The following is a 19,986-nucleotide window of genomic DNA, read 5'->3' as shown; positions in this document are numbered from 1 at the left end:
ATAATCAAAGAGCCAAACTACAGTACTAAATCAAGCTACATCCTCTTAGTCTTGTAAAATTCTTCAGATACTTGCATTTGTTGTTGGCTAATTTCTGGAAATTCCTCATGTCTATATAGAAATTTGTAATAATAAAGTTGGCTAACAACCGTAGTTGTAAATCGGAGCTTGCTCCACCCAAGGTTAACTACCTTCGGAAGTCAAGCATGGAAAGGCCTTTTAGGAAAAATATTCCACCGTCCCGTCCAAGAAAGCAGGAGAAGGCTACATCGGATTCGGTGGGTAACCACCTTGATGGCATCAACGAGTCAGAGAGTTGGCAATCGCCCATTCCTATGCCAGCACATAAGAACAGGATCAAACAAGATCACATCAATTACATTGCAACTGATAATATTAATTCTCTACTTAAAGCAGGAAAACTAAAGAACTTGACGGACAAATTAGATAAACAGAAAATTTTAGTAGCAGGACTCCAGGAGATGAGAAATACTACTGAGGAACCATTAGAATCTCAAGGCTACAGAATTTACGAGATACCTGGACTAAGGGTTATGAAACAATGTCCCTAATTTGGAACTGGGTTTATAGTCAATGTGAAAATAATAGATTCGATAATCGATTTTCAAGCCATCTCGCCTAGAATTGCAACTTTGTGTTTAAAAGCATCCAACAAAATTTATACAATCATAAATGCCCATGCCCCTACTAATGAAAAGAATTTTCTAACAAAGACTGGGAAAGAAGTGGAAAAGTTTTGGGATCTCCTTGACCAAACTGTAAACCAAATAAATATTAACAACGTTCAGATCCTATTAGGAGACTTCAATGCCCAACTCGGAAGAGAAAGGAAATACAGAGTTATCATTGGGAAATGGGCTCCACATAAACATACGAATAAGAATGGTCAAAGACTTGTTGAACTCTGCAGAGAACACAAACTGATCTCAAAGTCCATCTACTTCAAAAGGAGGCCCAGCAAACTTAAAACTTGGAAACATCCTGATTGGAGAGAAGGGGAATGGCAGCTGGATCATGTATTTATGGACAAAACCTTCCACAGAGAAATCTACAATGTTAAAGTATTAAGAGGAGTAGATATAGGTTCAGATCATTACATAGTCAAAATCAAAATTAAGTTCACACCACTAAAAAAGAAACCAAAATGCAATAAACAAAAGAGGAACTTTGATCCACACCAATTAATTAGGAATGATAAATACAGAGAAGTCACACAAAACATAAAACTGACAGATAACTTAGAAGAACTGGTTCCAATTCTCAGGCAACAAGCTGAAAATTTAGCCCCCATTGAACACACGTAAAGGACATGCCTGGTGGACCTCAGAATGTGACAAAATTCATGAAGAAAGACATCAGGCATGGTTAAAATTTCAAACACACTAAACATTTTTTTTGCTAGTTGCTTTACGTCGCACCAACACAGATAGGTCATATGGCGACGATGGGACAGGAAATGGCTAGGAGTGGGAAGGAAGCGGCCGTGGCCTTAATGTACAGCCCCAGCATTTGCCTGGTGTGGAAATGGGAAACCACTGAAAACCATCTTCAGGGCTGCCGATAGTGGGGTTCGAACCTACTATCTCCCGAATACTGGATACTGGCCGCAATTAAGCGACTGCAGCTATCGAGCTCGGTAACACACTAAACAGAAGAAAGTGCAACCAACCTCAAAAATATCAGGAAAAAGTTCACACAAATTATCAGGCAAACCAAGAGACAATCACAGAAAGATCTAATCAACTCAATAGAAGGAAACTACCACAAAACCAATTCCAGAGACTTCTACAAAATGTTTGGAAGACAAGTACAAAAAATTGCCCCTCCCACATTAATGCTGAAAAGTGAGGATGGAAAAACGGCACATAATGACAAGGAAAATGCCAAAAATCATGGCAAAAGCATTCATTAAACTTTTGAATTGTGAAGAACCCCAGGAATTTTTAGCAATTAATACAGACACACCCATCAAAACCCTGCCTGAACTTATAAACCCCCCAACAATTGAAGAGGTGGAAACAGCACTCAGAGTTGAAAAATTATAAGGCATGCGGAGAAGACCAAGTTTTCACAGAAATGTGGAAATATGCCAGTGATACAGTTCGAACATCCTTACACGTGGCCCTAACAGAAATCTGGATAACAGAAAAGTTCCCCGAACATTGGACCACAGCCGTAATCCACCCACTCCACAAAAAAGGAGATAAAAGCAATCCAGATAATTAGAGGTATCTCTCTCTTAGACTGCACATACAAGATTTTCTCCAGAATCCTATACAGGAGGATCAGAGAGCAACTAGAGGAAGAATTAGGTGAATACCAAGGAGGCTTCAGACCTTGGAGAAGCTGTGCAGAACAAATCATCACTTTAAAATTAGCCATAGCATATTACAAGAAGCAAAACAAACCTCTTGCAATAACCTTCGTGGACTTCAAAAAAGCTTACGACTGTATGCATAGACCTTCAATATTGAAAATTTTAAGAAATTTCGGGCTCCATCCAAAATTAATCAAACTGATAGAACTCGCCTTAACCAACACTAAATCAAAAGTCAAGTTCAGAGGGGAATTCTCTGAGCCATTCATTATAAAAATAGGCTTAAGACGAGGAGATTGCTTGTCACCACTGCTGTTCAACTGTGCCTTGAATATATGAGGGAACATCCAAATTGGAAGACGCAAAGACAACATAAGTTTAAATTGCCTAGAATTTGCTGATGACCTTGCTCTCTTGTCCAACAATATTCAGGAAACCAGACAAGTTATATCACTACAGGAAATAGCACAGAAAATTGGTCTTGAAATATCTTTTGAAATGACAGTAATCATGTTTACTGACCCACCACTCCCAAACAAAATTGCCATAGGAAACCAAGAAATCAAAACAGTAGATAAATTTAAATATCTGGGAGAAATCATAACATATAACCTCAATGAAAAGCCAGCATGGCATAACAGAATAAATAAACTGACCAAAGCACAATATGTCACCAAGAATACATACAACAAAGAGGGCCTGTCAATAGCAACAAAATTGAAACATTACAAAACAGTCGCTCAACCAGAAATAACATACGCAAGTGAAACCATCTTCAAAACAACTAACATGGCACAAATAGACAAAATACTCAAGATAGAGAGAAGAATCATTAGAACATGCATCAACAAATCTGTATCAAAAAGATGGACACTAGAGAGTAGCTTCTAATGAAACAGTCTACAAGGAAATAGAACCAGTAATGAGCACAATCAGGAAGAAACATATTTGATTTTTTTGACATCTAATCAGGACACTGGAGAACAGGATCATCAGGAGAATAGTAGAAAAATTATGGAAGTAAGTGCAACATTAAGTGGATTACAGAAATCAAGGAAGATATGGATGAACTACAAATTACAGTGGAAGACCTAAGAAACAAACCCGACAAAATCAAGAAACTCGCAGACAAGCAAACCAGACTGCAAATCAGAATCAACAAACAGATAATAGGAAGGGTGATTTCTGATGAAGAAAGGATAAGATCAGAGAGAATGAAGAAGTACTGGGCTGACTGGAAACTGAAAAATTCTTTGTATAAAGTTGGCTAGAGTGGTCCAACGAAGGCCATAAAATGTAAATAATAATAATAAAGTTGGTGTATATAGGGTGACATGAAAAGTAATTAATGTATTCATTTCTAGGATATGAATACTGGAATTATAAATGTCAGTAGGAGAATTTGACTAAATGGGCTCCTTTTCCTTCTTCTGCTTATTTGTCCTGTATTCCCAGTTGTTTTTTTTCAATCTATGTTCATCTTCATCTTTATCTTTGTCTCTTCCTTTGTGCATTTATCCCATTTTCTCCTCATCCTTCACTTCATACACCCAGATTGTAGATCTGTCAACATGGCTCCTCAATAAGAGTTGTAGCCTGACATCCTGATGAAGTGGGGAAGCAGGAATGAACTTTAAAAGGCTGGGAAGAAATAGAGGTAGAAAAACTGAGGTTCATGAGGAGTGTGTCCATCCATGTGAAGGTGGCAGTCTATGAAGGTGCATAGATTGTCCTTGCTCCCTTGTATTTTCTTGTTTTTTCCTCTTCTCTCTCTCTGTTGCTTCCTCTGAACCTGGTGACCTGTTAGTGTGTTCATCCTATTGAGTGTTCCTGTCATTCCATATATCACTTGAAGTAGGAGAATTTGTGTGTATCATGGTTTGTGTTCTAAACCATTCTACATGAAAAGGATAGTGGTAATGAACAAACTACAGGGAAGAAAATAAAGGAGTTGTAGCTCAAGATACATTTCTCTCCATCTCCAAATTCTCATTGGTAGCTTTACTTGGAATTATTGACTTTATGCTAGAAAATGTCCCTTCATTATCCTGGACTGTGCACTTAAACTTGTAATGTTAAAGAAAATGGACATGCCAAAGAGCTAGTGATCTTTTGGGTATTGTAGCTCAGAAAGAAAATGTGTGTGCTGCAGTTACCAAAAAAGCCATAGCCTTGCCTTTATTTGCTTGAGCAATTCAAATCACTCTCTTGAGACCCCCAACTTAAAACACAAATGTGTTTATGAAATGGATTATATCAAGTCACTTTTTCTTTTCTTTCATTTCTTGAAATAAGTGCTTTTTAATAGAAATGTGGTCCCTTGTTACTAAAAACAAGTTCATTTGTGCAATAATGTTTAAACTACTTTTTGTTATGAGAATGCCTGGAAAAAAAAAAAAAAGAAATACCACATTAAATAGAATCTTCATTGTGTCCATGCCTGGCTCTGTATAGCTGACTGGTCAGCACCTTAAGCTTTGGGATCCCAGGTTTGATTCACAGCCAGGTCGTGGGATTTCACTTATGAACGATTAATTACCTTGGCTCAGAGATTGGGTGTTTGTGTTGTCCCCAACATTCCTGTAACTCTCATACAACACAACCCTCCTACACTAACAAAAAATTTTCCCTATATGGTAGATGTTGCCTAGTGTCTTTAGAGGACCAAGTAAGTGGCTATGCGGTTAGGGTCGCGCAGCTGTGATCTTGCCTTCAGGACAAAGTGGATTTGAACCCCACTGTCGGTAGCCCCGAAGATGTTTTTCTGTGGTTTCCCATTTCCACACCACGCGAACACTGGGGCTGTACTTTAATTAAGGCCATGGCTGCTTCGTTCACACTCCTAGGACTTCCCAATTCCATCATCGCCATGAGACCTATGTGTCGGTGCGACGTAAAGCAAATTACAAAAAAAAAACTTTACAAATACAGTATTTGTACCTCTAAACAATCGCTCCTCCTCAGCTAATGTCCTATATTCACATTTTTCAAACTTCTTAAAGCTATCATGACTCTCCTTCCTGCACTTTGCACCGAAAATTTTGTATATAAACATAATTTGACATCCTCTATTAGATGTGATTTCTTATTCAGACATTTGATTCCTCATTTTAAATGGTTCCCTTGAGTGTACCTCTCAGTGTGTAACATTTCACCCCTTATACTAGGAACTAAGTTCTCTGTGACAGAACCAGAAATAAAACCTAAATCTGTTTTTTTTATTATTATTATTATTATTATTATTATTATTATTACTATTATTATTATCATCATTATTATTATTAATTATATACAGTCATATCAGCACACGCTTTTTTGAAACGTAACCAGTTTCGGACACTAAGGTCCATCATGAGTGTTAAAATTTAAATTTAATTCCACCCGAGTGTGTCGTCAAAATTAGTTAAAATGAGTTTAAAATGTAGCCCTGTTAACATCAACATAGGAAGGGCTGGCTTTTTCTCGTGCTCAGGCTGTTGGTCGAGTACTGACCTTAGTGTCCGAAAACCGGTTATGTAAAAAAAAGTGTGTGCTGATAAGATTGTACATAATTAATAATAATAATAATAATAATAATAATAATAATAATAATAATAATAATAATAATAAAATAACTACATCAGCACTGTTAATAAGAAATACCGTAGCTTTGATATTTTATAATGGTTATAAATCTAACTGGGTTAAAAGTTGATATTCTAATCTCAAAATCATGGTAACTTTACAATTTCATGGCCTGTGGAATTCCTGTGGAGGAAAGTACAATTTTATTTCGTTCTCTGAAAAAGAAAAGTGAAATATTTTGGTTGCTAATTTTACTAACATAAATAGACTAGGTATTTCTAGATTTTATACAGACTAGTTTTCTTTCATCCTGATATGCTTAAAATGCCCTGGAGGCTCTTTGTTAGAGGGAATTAAACTGTAGATTTAGTGAACAAGAAACACTTTGCATTGTGTTTCTGCAATTGTATACTTGTTCTATGAAAACTTTTATGCTTTTATGACAGAACATACTTCAGACTACCTCGCATAAAGGATTGGGCCGATATCAATCCCAGACTCTTTGCAGAGCGCCCTGAACTTCTCCGTAATCTGGCTGCTGCTTATAATAATAGATTGGATAATGTGGATGTATACATTGGAGGCATGTTGGAATCTCAGGATGGGCCAGGCGAGCTATTCACTGCTATTATTAAGGAGCAGTTCACTCGTATCAGAGATGCAGACCGTTTTTGGTTTGAAAACGTTGATAATGGGTAAGAGGTATTTTTTTCTTTCATTTTCCCTCATAATAGTGTCTTGTATGTGAATTTTTATTATTACATGATATATTCTTGGAAGGATGCATCCTATTTCATAAACATATGGCTAACATGATATGTAACTCATAAAAATTGTATTTTGGTAATTCCCCTACAGTATCTTCTCAGAGAAGGAAATTGAAGATCTGCGGCGAGTCACATTATGGGATGTTATTGTTAATAGTTCTGATATTCCGCCCGAAGCTATACAGAAAAAAGTATTCTTTTGGAAGAATGGTGATCCTTGTCCTCAGCCATTCCAACTCAACACAAGTTTACTGGAGCCATGCAAATATCTGCAAGGATATGACTATTTTGAAGTAAGTTTAATCATCTTTATAATGTTTCTTGTTGTGTAACAATAAAAATAAAAAGTATTATGTGGATGGAGTGTGGTACGTACACACGTGCGTGTGTGCATGCAACTGTAGAATGAGTATCTCTTACAGAAAGAACTTAAGAGCTACAATACTTATAGTCGCTATTGATAAATTATCTGTATTGTAAACATTAAAAAAGGAAAATCTTAAAACTTGGCTTACATTGGTTCTGTTTTGAGGTGTAATATGTGAAATTGGGTATTAACCACTCAGGCCAGTTCAACGTACATATCACGTCCACGGGACTCTGCTCGTTCAGACGATTCGACGTACCACAAACAGCTGGTGCAAGCAGAAGTTACAATGCTTACTTGTGTAACACTGCTGCTTCGTGAGATTTATTTTCACCTTATGAATCAATAAGTTACATACTTTCATGCCATCTCTGTTTCATAATTAGAACTAATTTTTTTTGCTTCCCAGGCTAGCGGCTAGGTATTCAGTCGCAGAGGAATGGCTGGGCCGTCTCATTCTCTTACGGACACGGAGATTATTGGTTTGATAGATGACAGTAGTGGAAGTGATTTACCGGGAAGCGATATTTTCGGTAGTGATACGGACACTGACTATGCACAGCACGAGGTTACTGAAGAAGTGGCAGACAGCGCAGATGAAGAATAATTAGCTTCAGCTGTAATAACTTTGTCCACTGTTCAGTGGTTGTGGTGAGCACACAAAAGATCCCCTTCACGGGTATGCCAGGTACAAGAAAGCATCTCGCGTCTGTTTTAGATGCTTTCTGCTATTTTTCCATGACAAAGTGATTGACCTACTTGTTCGAAAAACATATAGGTACGCGGCAGAGTGTATACTTGGAGCGCCCCTGAAACCAAGGTCGCGCACCTGGAAGTGGAAGCCAGTGACAGGGGAGGAAATTTACGTGTTCTTAGGGCTTGCAATGTCCATGGGGTCAGAAACCCACTCTGAAGAGCTATTTCACCAGGGATGGATTTCTAAAAAACCTATATTCCCTCAAACGATGGCAAGGGACAGGTTTGATCTCATCTTGTGATATTTACATTTTATTCATAATTCTACATGGGATACATACACGGGACTTAAAAAGCTTTTCAAAATTCAGCCTTTCCTGGAAATTATAAACGGAAATTTTCATGTAAATGTTGCTTTCTCTGTAAATATACCAGAAACAAATTTCAGAATTGGAACTTACCCAAATTATATATTTTTGTAAATACTGCATGTGATTATGGACAACTCTGAATAGGCAGCCATAGCATATATAGCTCAGAAACATTGGACTTGATCTCAGTAAGTAGTCCTAAAATTTTCATTACATTATACTTCGTAGATTTAACGTTATGAATTGTTTAACTTGATGGTGTCTAAACCTCTGCTGACCTTCAATTTAAATACTGCCCGAGAAGTGAGCAGCTCTCGATTAAATTGTCAGCGTGAGGGGTTAATGGACTGAAATGAATTGGATATATTTAGCATCTTGAAATCAGAAATTTAGCATTTTTATTTGCACATTTAGTATTTTGTAGAGTTTTTATATTTATAATTTAGTGCCTTTTAAGAAAAACATATAATTTGAAATCATTTTAATAAACAGATAATATCTGTGGCAATATCAATGTGAATTTCTTATTTTTTGCTATTTGTTTTATATTGTACCAACACAGACAGGCATTATGGTGAGGATGGGATAGGAAAAAGCTAGGACTGGGAAGAAAGCAACCATGTCCTTAATTAAGGTGTGCAAATGGGGAACCACAGAAAACCATCTTCAGGAGTGCCAGTAGTAGGGTTTTGAACCTACTATCTCCTGAATGCAAGCTGACAGCCACTGTACATGACCCAATCCACATAGGCAGTTTGCTCAGTTAAAGTATAATTAAAATTGCATTTGCAGGGAGTTAACAGTAAAATAAGAATGAATAAAGTAAACTAAAAATAAAATTGTACATTTATTTTAAATTAATATTTGCTGAAACATAGCAAAAAAAAGAATGGAACAAACTTATACTGATGCAAACAAGAATAATTATTTTAAAAAAATGAACTTGAATCATGTTCATTGTTGAAGGAAATCATAGACCCTGCCTGAACATTTTGTTCTGTCATTTGTGCTCTCCTATCACTTGCAATAAAGTATTATTTGCTGGAATATCTTTTAGGCCAACGGCTGTAGCCGTGTTGAAACACCGGATCCCGTGAGATCTCCGAAGTTAAGCAACATTGGGCATGGTCAGGAGTTGGATGGGTTGCCACGCGCTGTTGGTGGAGGGGGTAAGGGAATGGAGGAGCGGAAAGGAACTGGCCACCCTACCACACATAAACTCCGGCTCAGGAACACCTCTGCGGAGGTTCAGACCTGTCATCGGGCAGAATAACCCTTACCTTACATATCTTTCAGCATCTACAATCTTGGTAGAACCCCAAATACATTGCAGAGCTGCTTGAGTAAACTCTGGATATTTGAGCTTAACAGCCAACAGCTTTTGTAGGCAGTCCAAGGGTGCACAAACTCCCCAGTTTAATTTTCTAGGAGAACAATAAGAAACACGAATTAAGTTTTATGTTAAAAAAAAACTTTTTCACATTTATATTGAATTTTAATATAAATTTCACACTGTGAGTACATTTTGCATTAAATAATAATAATAATAATAATAATAATAATAATAATAATAATAATAATAATAATAATCGTATGGCCTCGGCTACCGTGCGCAGACATTTCAATTTGACGCCATCTGGCTGTCTGCTCATCAATTTCGATGTTCCGTTTTACTCTAGGCCCGCTAGATGGCAGACGGAATAAACCAGAACTCTCTTGGGTGTCTGTGGCTGAGATTTAATGAATTTTGTCGGGTAAACACCAAATGTGTCACCAGAGATCTTTTACATGCCGACATTGTACGACATGGAGTGTCGAATGGACTTTTTTCCGCCCTTCAAAAATCCGACTACCTCTGCCAGGTTTGAACCCACTATCTTGGGATCCGGAGGCCGACACTCTACCACGGATCCACAGAGGCAGCATTTTGCATTTAATCTCATTTTAAAAACCCCTTAAACAGTGAGGTGTGAAAAGTGCAAATACATAAGTACAAGGTTTTATAAGCATTTAGTGTAATATAAGTATAGAGAAAAATCACCACCTCGAGATATTAATATTAATTAGAATTTCTTTGCTTCATCTTCAGTATCATTGTGATCGTGTATGGAAGAAATAATGGTTATAAGAGAACAAGAATGTATTTAATTCTATGTTGATTATGTCAGTACCGGGCGAGTTGGCCATGCGGTTAGGAGTGGGCAGCTGTGAGCTCGCACCCAGGAGATAGTGGATTCGAACCCCACTGTCGACAGCCCTGGAGATGGTTTCCCATGGTTTCCCATTTTCACACCAGGCAAATGCTAGGGCTGTACCTTAATTAAGGCTACGGGCGCTTCCTTCCCATTCCTATCCCATCATCGCCATAAGACCTAACTGTGTCGGTGCGACGTAAAGCAACTAGCAAAAAAATATATTATGTTGGTTAGCTGTCTGCCTCCATTGTGTAACGGTTAGTGTTATTAGCTGCCGTCCTCGGGGGCCCAGGTTTGATTCCCGGTACTGCCAGAAATTTAAGAATGGTAGGAGGGCTGGTATGTGGTTGAAATGGTAAAAACAGCTCACCTCCTTTTGGGGTGTACCTGAGCTGCACCACCTCGGGATGAGGACACGAGTTTACTTTGTCAGTTCGCTAATATTTGGCATGTAGATTATCAAAAATTGATGTTACATTAACAAACTTCTTGAGACTTGAGGGATACTGGACATAGTAGTCAATTATCTGTCTAATGATCAAAAAGAGTGACCAAGAACCCCAGGAGATTTAAAAATATTTATATAAAATATGACAAGAACAAAATTTGAAATATGTGAAGTATGAACAAAGAAATATTTCAAGATGAATGGTAGGGTAACAAGGAGAAAATACAATTCTCCTGGGCCTGAATGCATGAAATACTATGTGTGCTGGAAATATTCCAGACCTGCAAAATTCTGTACTGCTGAGTAGCAGTAATTTTAACGAGTCAAAGCCATTGAGGGTTGCACATTCTTTGGGGTAATTATTAAATACTGAATCATATGCACAAAAATTCTGAACAACAGAAGAAAGAGAGAATTCCAATTAAAAAGTCCATAAGAAATCAGGAAAAACTGGTAAGTGGGTTTGAACCACACTGTCAGCAGCCCTGAAGATGGTTTTCCATGTCTTCTCATTTTCACACCAGGCAAATGCTGTACCTTAAGGCCATGGCCGCTTCTTCCCACTCCTAGGCCTTTCCTATCCCATCATCACTATTGGACCTATCTGTGTCGGTGCAACGTAAAGCTAATTGTAAATTTAAAAAAAATTTAAAAAGTCCCACATATCTAGATAATGCACGATTAGACCAGCCGGCCACATGCACCCACAATGAGGCCCCTTTCAAAATCTGTCAAGTGATGTTAACGTTGTCTCCCACGAGCGTACTGTATTCTCCGTGGTCATTCATGGCGCTCATTAACCATCTGACACTGCACACCCCATCCAGCATAATAACCATAGTCACATGATGAGAATACTAATGCACTCCGGTGACCATTCTGTCACAGATCATTGTAACTAATAATTTACATACCTGCTGATGATGTGCACATTTACTAAATTGTCTACCATGCACCATTCCTTCCAGGTGCTTAACGTTTTTTTGTCAGTGGGTATATTGTGTGTTCATATTTATGTTCCTGTCTTTCTACATATGACTTGATTTGCCACCTCTTTGTTCCTTTCCAGTATGTTATATTCAATTGTTTTTGGCATCTATCTCCCTAATCATTTTGTCTGAGTGTTTATGGAAGTAAGCAAGTATTTTGTGTGGTTATTTTCTGTTTACTCTAGCAAATATTTATCTTAATCATAAAACGCTGAAACAGTAGTAGTTTTCCTTAGTAATGGATGTTTTATGCTAAAGTGTCATGGCCATTTAACTGAATCCTTATAGGCATTAACAGGCTATAATGTATGTATGTATGTATGTATGTATGTATGTACCAGTAAATTGCCCATACTACTTGAAAGTTTGTTGGAGCATGACTTTAACACATTGAAGACTGAGCAGGTGAAGTTAGTTCTTACACTGTGGACTGAGTATTTTAGTGCATGTTCACGTTTTTATACAATAACTAGCAAGATACCCGTGCTTCGCTATGTTGTTATACTGAAATTTATAGTTGAATGCTTATTGTTTTATATATAATCCGCCGAAATTCACGATATGACTTGTTTTCTAATAGATTAGGGCAAGTTTCCTCCCATTTTTCAATCTTTCTTTCCAGCAATCGATTTTGTACTTCCCGGGCTAGGTCCAGGTATTCCACCCGGTCAGTTGGGTCCCTAAATTTTGCCATCTTTTCCTATAAGCATTTTTAACATGGATCAAATCGTTCAGGAGATCCGGCGTGGTGTCGTCTTGGGTGCCTTGGTGGTACTGAACCCACGGCCGGACTGCATTCTTAGTCATTACCCATCCAGGACCCGTTTCCAGTGCGGACCACACATTTGACGACGGTCCAGAACATTATTATTATTATTATTATTATTATTATTATTATTATTATTATTATTATAGATGTTCTGGACCCCACAGCAAGATGCAAGATCGCTACTTGGCGGTAAATTACACCTGTTGCCATTGTCATTGTTGGCAATGTGACCAGCACCATTGTCGCGTGTAGGCAAGTGTGCGGGATTTCTGGCGATACGAATGACATACTTCCGTGCATTATTGACCTTATTATAGAGGTGAACAAATGGACGGTCAATCTCATTCCTATCGTTTATTTAAAATGTGTTTAAATTTTTATTTATCTGTCAGGAGAATCTACTGTAATCTAAGAACGTTCTCCGAAGGAAAAGATGGCTCTTGAAAACGAACCAAGGAAAGATTAAAAATGATCGGTTTATGGTCAGAATAAGTACATCGAAAATCTACAGCCTGTTTCCGGTCATTCGACAGGGTCAGGAATGGAATCAATAAAGCCCCCATCTAGTAGTGACAATAGGAATTGTGCCAGCTGCCGAAGCCTGTCGCACTCCTCTGGGGCAATGATTAATGAATGAAAAATGAAATGAAATGATATTGGACAGTGTTGCTGGAATGAATGATGACAGGGAAAACCGAAGTATCCGGACAAAAACCTGTCCCGCCTCCATTTTGTCCGGCACGAATGTCACATGGAGTGACCGGGATTTGAACCACGGAACCCAGCTGTGAGAGACCGGCGCGCTGCCGCCAGAGCAACGAAGGCTCCTTATAACTACATTATGAACAGTAAAATCAATTGGTCTCGCCTCCTTTTACACCTCACCACCGTTAAGTTTATTTACCCCCCACCCACCCCCCCAAAAAATAAAAGAAGGCTGGTTTCTTTACATTTAAAGGAGATTCTAAACACCAATGTTCACGTCTATTACCTTCAATTTTGAGATATAAGTATCCCCATAAAAATAATTCACTTTTATCACTTCATTTCACACTCCCCCCCCCCCCCAAGTTAATTTTCCGGCAAGAAATACTTGTTTTTTTTTATAGTAAAGGATCTTCTAAATACCAATTATCATGACTCTAACTTCTTAATTTTTTGATTTATGTGTCGTCGTGAAAGGAATTCAACTCCTTTCAACTCCCGCCCTCCAAGATGATTTCCCCCCCCCAAAACGCGTTTTTCTTTGTTTTTAAAGGAGATCCAAATACCAATTTTTCACGTCTGTAACAACTTTAGTTTTTATTAGATGTAAGTATTCTCATACAATTAAGTCAATTTTTCAATTCTTTCACCTCCCCCCCCTCCACCAATCTTCATTGGATTTTCCGAGAATACGTGTTTCTTTACTTTTAAAGCAAGATTCCAAATATCAAATTTCACGTCTGTAACATCTTCATTTTTGAGATAACAGTAGCCTAATTAAAAAATTCTACACAATTTTCAGTCACTTTACCCCCCCCCCCCCGCCCCTCTCCACCCATGTGGTATTACCGAAAACTAAAAATACAAGTTTCTTTATTTTAATAGAGAGAAAAAATACCATTTTTCACTTGTGTAACATGTTAAGGTTTTTGAGATATACTGTAGAAAATCTCATTTTAAAATTTCACCCCCTTTTTAGTTCCCCTTAAGTGGAGTTTCCAAAAACAAACCACCTATGTTTCTTTACATTTACAGGTGATTCCAAGTACCAATTTTTATGTCTGTAAAATTTTACGTTTCTCAGATATTCTGTAGATATAGTCTTTCAAAAAATTCACCCCAATTTGTCACTCCTGTTTAACCGCCATTAATTGGATTTTCCAGAAACATAAAAATACGTTTCTTTATTTTTAAAGGAGATCCCATATACAAATTTTCAGTTCTGTAATGTCTTCAGTTTCCGAGATATATGTATCCTCATTAAAGGCATTCAACCCATTTTACACCCCTATTCACTCCTCCTATTGGGATTATCCGAAAACAAAAAAATGTGTGTTTCTTTATTTTTAATGAAGATTCTAAATGCCAATTTTTATATATGTAAACATTCAAAGTTTTGAGATATAGATAGATTCATTTTAAAAATTCACCCCCCTTTTCATCCTCCCATTAATTGGATTTTCCAAAAACAAAAAATACGTGTATCTTTATTTTTAAAAGAGATCAAAAAAAGCCAATTTTCAGGTCTGTAATACCTTCAGTTTCTGAGATATAAGTATCGGTATCCTGATTGAAGGCATTCAACCCCTTTTTCACCCATTTTCACCCCCTCCTATTGGGATTTTCTGAAAACAAAAAAATACGTGTTTCCTTATTTTTAAAGAAGATTCTAAATATCAGTTTTTACATATGTAAACTTTTAAAGTTTTGAGATATAGATACACACATTTTAAAATTTCACCCCCCTTTTCACCCCTTTAGTGACGGAATATCCAAAAATCCTCTTTTAGCGAGAACCTACATCTTAATATGAATATATCCCCAAAATTTCATTTCTTTATGTCCAGTAGTTTTGGCTTCGCGATGATGAATCAGTCAGTCAGTCAGGACAAGTTATTTTATTACAGATGACTGATAACCTTATTTAAAGTTACAAACCTATTTTGGATTCAGCAACATTTGAGCTACACATGCATACCTTGTTTTTCAAAATTGGAGCAAAACCACAAACTTTTACAAATAAATTTAAAAAACTCTTTTTTCCAGTTCCAATTTTTTAAATTTTCATGATGCATATTAAAAACACGAAAAGTTGCGTAGTCACACACACACACCATGATACATTTATGAAACACAACACATACTAATGATTGAGAAATGAAAATTACATTTATTGCGGAATTTGGCTCTAGTCGGCTTTACATGTGGCTATGAAGCTGCCTCAGTAGTACAAACTTAGTATCATAATAGAATTAAGTTCCGATGACGTGCTGCTACCTAGTATTTTTTAATGAACTAGAAGCACAGTAGAATGTGTTCCAGCACTCTGCTAACGTTTGTAGTACCTTGAAGTGGATATATAAGCATTAGAACTCAACGCCGTACAACATACGTCGTTCGTCCTCCATGGAACATTTGGAACATTACAAATGATGTATGGCATACGTTGCTCATCTTCAGATTGTTGAACAGGGCATGGACTGTGAATGCTAGAGCACTGTACAAATGGACAGGTTTTATCTACAAGAATTGAAGTCTGTTCCCTAAACTTGTATTTATTCAGTATTAGCAAAATAAATTCGTATCACTTCTATACTAGTTTCTGGTTGCTTCCGAGCTAGTTCTCCAGGCGTTGTCCACCATGGCACGACAGTCCCACGCAGGCTGCACATCACGAGGGCACCATGGTCCCACGCAGGCCGCTCATCACCATAGAACCATGATCCCTCGTAGATCGATCTGGAAGCTCTGGATGGTCTCGTCGCGGGGTCACTTCACTTGTAATTTTACTTAGCACGAGTGTCTACCTTTATTAAGTACCCCGAATCAGCACGTTCACTTTATATTTTAAACACGATTATCACTTGTCACTAGTCTGTCACTGTGTTCAGTTCTTTGAGTTTAAACACTTATTTGAAGAGAATGCGTAATTTAAAATGAAGTAGACTTTGTGGTTTCTTGCTACCTTTGAAAGTGAAACTGAGTTCAAATGTTCTCAAACGGTTATTATTTGCCATTCGGAAATAATGAAATGAGAGTTTATCTGTCAAATAAACACTGATGTTTAAAATGCACGAGTTTCTGCTTTTAAGCACTGAAATACTATAGGTTCATAGAAATGTTAAATTACACTGTAATAATAATGTAATGTATAGTGTTGTATCATATCAATAATAATAATAATAATAATAATAATAATAATAATAATAATAATAATAATAATAATAATAGCTGTTTGTAAGTTGACAGTCTATAAATCACTTGTACTATTCAAAAATATTTACACCTAGAATGAGACAGTTGTCCATACAGGATTAATGAAGTGAATGTTAATTTTGTGAGAAATACAGAGGCATCCAAAAAATGTGGACACTCTTTGATAGTCAATATTGATGGAACAAAATGACATACCTTTGCAATTCTTGCACTGGCAGGAAGGTTATTTTATGTTTTCAAAGTGACCCCTATTAGCATCCAAACGACATCAATGCCGCTGAACTGCTGATCGAACTACGGTTGTCAGTGTTGCCGGTTTGATAGCTGCACAGAATGCATCGATGGTTTCTCGTAGCTTCTTCAGTGTAACTGGCTTCTGTCAATATATTTCATTTTTCAAGGTCCGCCATAGGTAAAAGTCAAGATGTGTAAGGTCTGGAGACTGGTGGGCACTCAGCAACTCCTCTTTGACCTATCCATCGTCCAGGTAAATTTTCATCTAAGTAGGCTCTGACATCTCTATGATAGTGAGGCAGAGCACCATCTTGTTGTAGGTAAAATCTTTAATTTCCAAACACCTCTCGGATGGCAGGTAAAATCGATATTAGCACCATATGAAGATTCACCTCAGCAGTTATGGTACCTTCAAAGAAGAATGGGCCAATCAAACTGCACAATGACAGGCCACACCACACATTAACACTGGGTAGATTAACATGACACTTCACTGTATAGATTCAAAGTTCCACTGTCTACCAAAATATTTCTTTTCTTTCTTCTTTTTTTTCCTAGTAGCTTTACTTCGCACAGACACAGGCAGGTCTTATAGAGACGATGGGATAGGAAAGGCCTAGGCGTTGGAAGGAAGCGGCCGTGGCCTTAATTAAGGTACAGCCCCAGCATTTGCCTAGTGTGAAAATGGGAAACCACGGAAAACCATCTTCAGAGCTGCCGACAGTGGGATTCAAACCCACTATCTCCCGGATGCAAGTTCACAGCCGCGTGCCCCTAACTGCACGGCCAATTCGCCCGGTCCAAAATATTTCAAAGACTCAAAAATTTTGTATATCCTTGTTTACACAAGAGATTCTAACGTCAGTTTACTCACAGAATTCTAAGTTCACTCGAACAGAATTTCTAGTAGACATCCAACAGCACTTTGTTCAGACGAGCAATATCGCGGCATTACATGGTGAGCCTGATGAGTCAGAACTCTCAACGATGAATGCTGAATGCACTGACCAGACAGTTCTCTTTTATACTCTCAAGGCTTGTATGTCGTCCAACAACACGATTTCTTTCTCAATGAATATCTCCCGTTTCCCTGCATGGATGTTTGAGATTTGAACACGGAGACATTTATGTTACAGCGCACACAGTAACGTACTTCTCAAATCGCTAGGCCAATTATTATGGAAGTTTCTAAATTTTTCAACATGAAAATCTCTAGAACGTGTGACATAACTTGACCTTGGTAGCAGCGAGTGCTGTGAGTCGCCTGGCTGTGGAGGTTTGGAGTGGGTTGCCTGTCTGCCTCCTATGAGACTTTGTAAAAACATGAGATGAGGCGGGTTGAAGCGTGTTACTTATTTATGTCTTGTAAGACTTGGAAAAAACACAAGAAATAATTCATGTACCTGTGTTCCTGGTGGAATGTTTGTATGTATTTAATGATGATGATGATGATGATGATGATCGTCATAATAACAATAATAATGTAGAGCTTCTGAGTTTTTATAGGAGCCTCGGTTTGTTCTACCAGTCTAAAGATATGGTGAAGAGCCTCTAAGCCTGGCTGTTTAACATGTTATAGTGTAAGCCTAGAAAATAACTTGTGATTACCTATGTATAGGCCCTGGGTTTAAAAATTCTCAGAATTAAGAGAGACTGCAGTGGCCTTCAGCATGGTCACTGCCTCCTTACAAAATATCTCTTATTATAATAGTAACCAAATACACTGTATAAAAGAAATTCTGTCATCATCACTGTCATTAAAATACAGACTTAAAACACTGATTTCCATTTTCTTAGTAATGTTATTGGTGTTTGATATTCTTTGCTATTTTTTACTCATAGGGTAGGTTTGAACTTATTAATCTCTGTTTTAGGGTAGCGAGCTGGCTTACATCTATGCCTGCGTATTTCTGGGCTTTGTCCCCATCTTGTGTGCAGGAGCTGGTTATGGTGTTGTTAAGCTACAGAACCGGAAACGTCGTCGGTTGCGAATGCAGCAGGAGGAGTTGAAAAACAATGCTACTGGGAAGCCATCTGTTGATAAGATGGCAGTGCGCGAGTGGCTTCACGCTAATCACAGACGCTTGGTGAAAGTGAAATTTGGACCAGAGGCAGCATTGCACACAGTTGATCGTAAGGGTGAGAAGCTGCGCACAGTCAACTTCAAGAGTTGCGAAGCTGTAACAGTGGAAGAGTCACAGGTAATAATGTAAATTATGGGGAAAATGAAGTGATAATATAGCCCTATTATGTTTTGCTAGAGACTTGAAAGTTTAACTATAAATTTACTTGAATTCTTCCAATCACTGAAGAATTAGAGGAGGTAAGCTAGCATAGAAATTGATCTAAACGTGTTTCAGAGAAAAAGCTCCTCTTATATAAATTATAATGGCTAAGGATGATGAATCCTCCATCACACTGCTGAACACTAATTTCAAAATGGTTCTTCTACAAAAATATAACTTTCATGGTTCATACTCCAGTTTGACTTAACCCATTCAAGTCACAATAAATGGCCACATTGTTGACTGTAGAATCAGATTGAATTTGCCTGCCCATAGTTTGAGCATACCTGTTACACAAAACCATGCATAAAATAAAAACTAATGTAGATAATTTACGCAAATTCCTCATTCATGCCACTGAAGATTGACACCCATTCTTCATTCCTTGAGTGACTGCTGGCTGTAGTACAAATGTTTCATTTGAAATAATTTCAAAAAGACCATGGATCTGTGTACTCTAAAAACATCATAATTTTGGATGGTGGGTGGACTATACTTCATCTGTAAATATTTCTGAAACACTGCTGTATCCACGAAATGTATACATATATATCAGGATTATCATCTTTCTCTCCAATTTCCAATCTTTGCAGTTCTTTTGTGTCACCAGCCACACTTGTTTGCAAGAACCTGGCACGGCACTTTCACTCTCACTTTCTTCAATATTCTGCTCACTTCAGTTACTTTCACTGTTGCTACCACTATCCTCGAATTCGGATTCATTTTCCAAAACTTCATTATTGCCATAATCGCTGTCTAAAACAATGTCCACAAGGCTTTCAATCTCTCATCTACATTAATGCAAGACCACTTCTACTGCATAATGAACACTTCATACTGATTAAAATAAACTGTTACACTGTCCTGAGATCGTTTCATTGCTCCAATTCTGTATTGCTCTTTAGGACGACTTCTGCATCCTGAATCAGGATCCAATGTTAATTTTTCCCCATCACATCACATTTTGTCAAATATACTATATTACGTTTATTTCATCACATGCACTAATGCACTTCTTACGTTGTTCAGAAGAGTGTTGCTT

At 37.6% G+C, this 19,986-nt stretch overlaps 1 protein-coding gene across 1 annotated transcript in view; it reads left to right on the top strand.

Annotated features, from left to right (window-relative positions):
* Positions 1 to 19,986, top strand: part of Duox (dual oxidase) — a 496,654-nt gene that overhangs the window by 375,956 nt on the left and 100,712 nt on the right. The window contains exons 9-11 of the mRNA XM_067142192.2: positions 6,349 to 6,597; positions 6,761 to 6,962; positions 18,534 to 18,860. Coding sequence (XP_066998293.1) covers positions 6,349 to 6,597; positions 6,761 to 6,962; positions 18,534 to 18,860 — 778 coding nt within the window. The remainder of the gene's footprint in view (positions 1 to 6,348; positions 6,598 to 6,760; positions 6,963 to 18,533; positions 18,861 to 19,986) is intronic.

The sequence above is a fragment of the Anabrus simplex genome, chromosome 2, assembly GCF_040414725.1.
Source record: "Anabrus simplex isolate iqAnaSimp1 chromosome 2, ASM4041472v1, whole genome shotgun sequence".
Taxonomy (NCBI): domain Eukaryota; kingdom Metazoa; phylum Arthropoda; class Insecta; order Orthoptera; family Tettigoniidae; genus Anabrus; species Anabrus simplex.
Note: the sequence above shows the minus strand (reverse complement) of the source record. Positions and strands in the feature narration are given on the sequence as shown.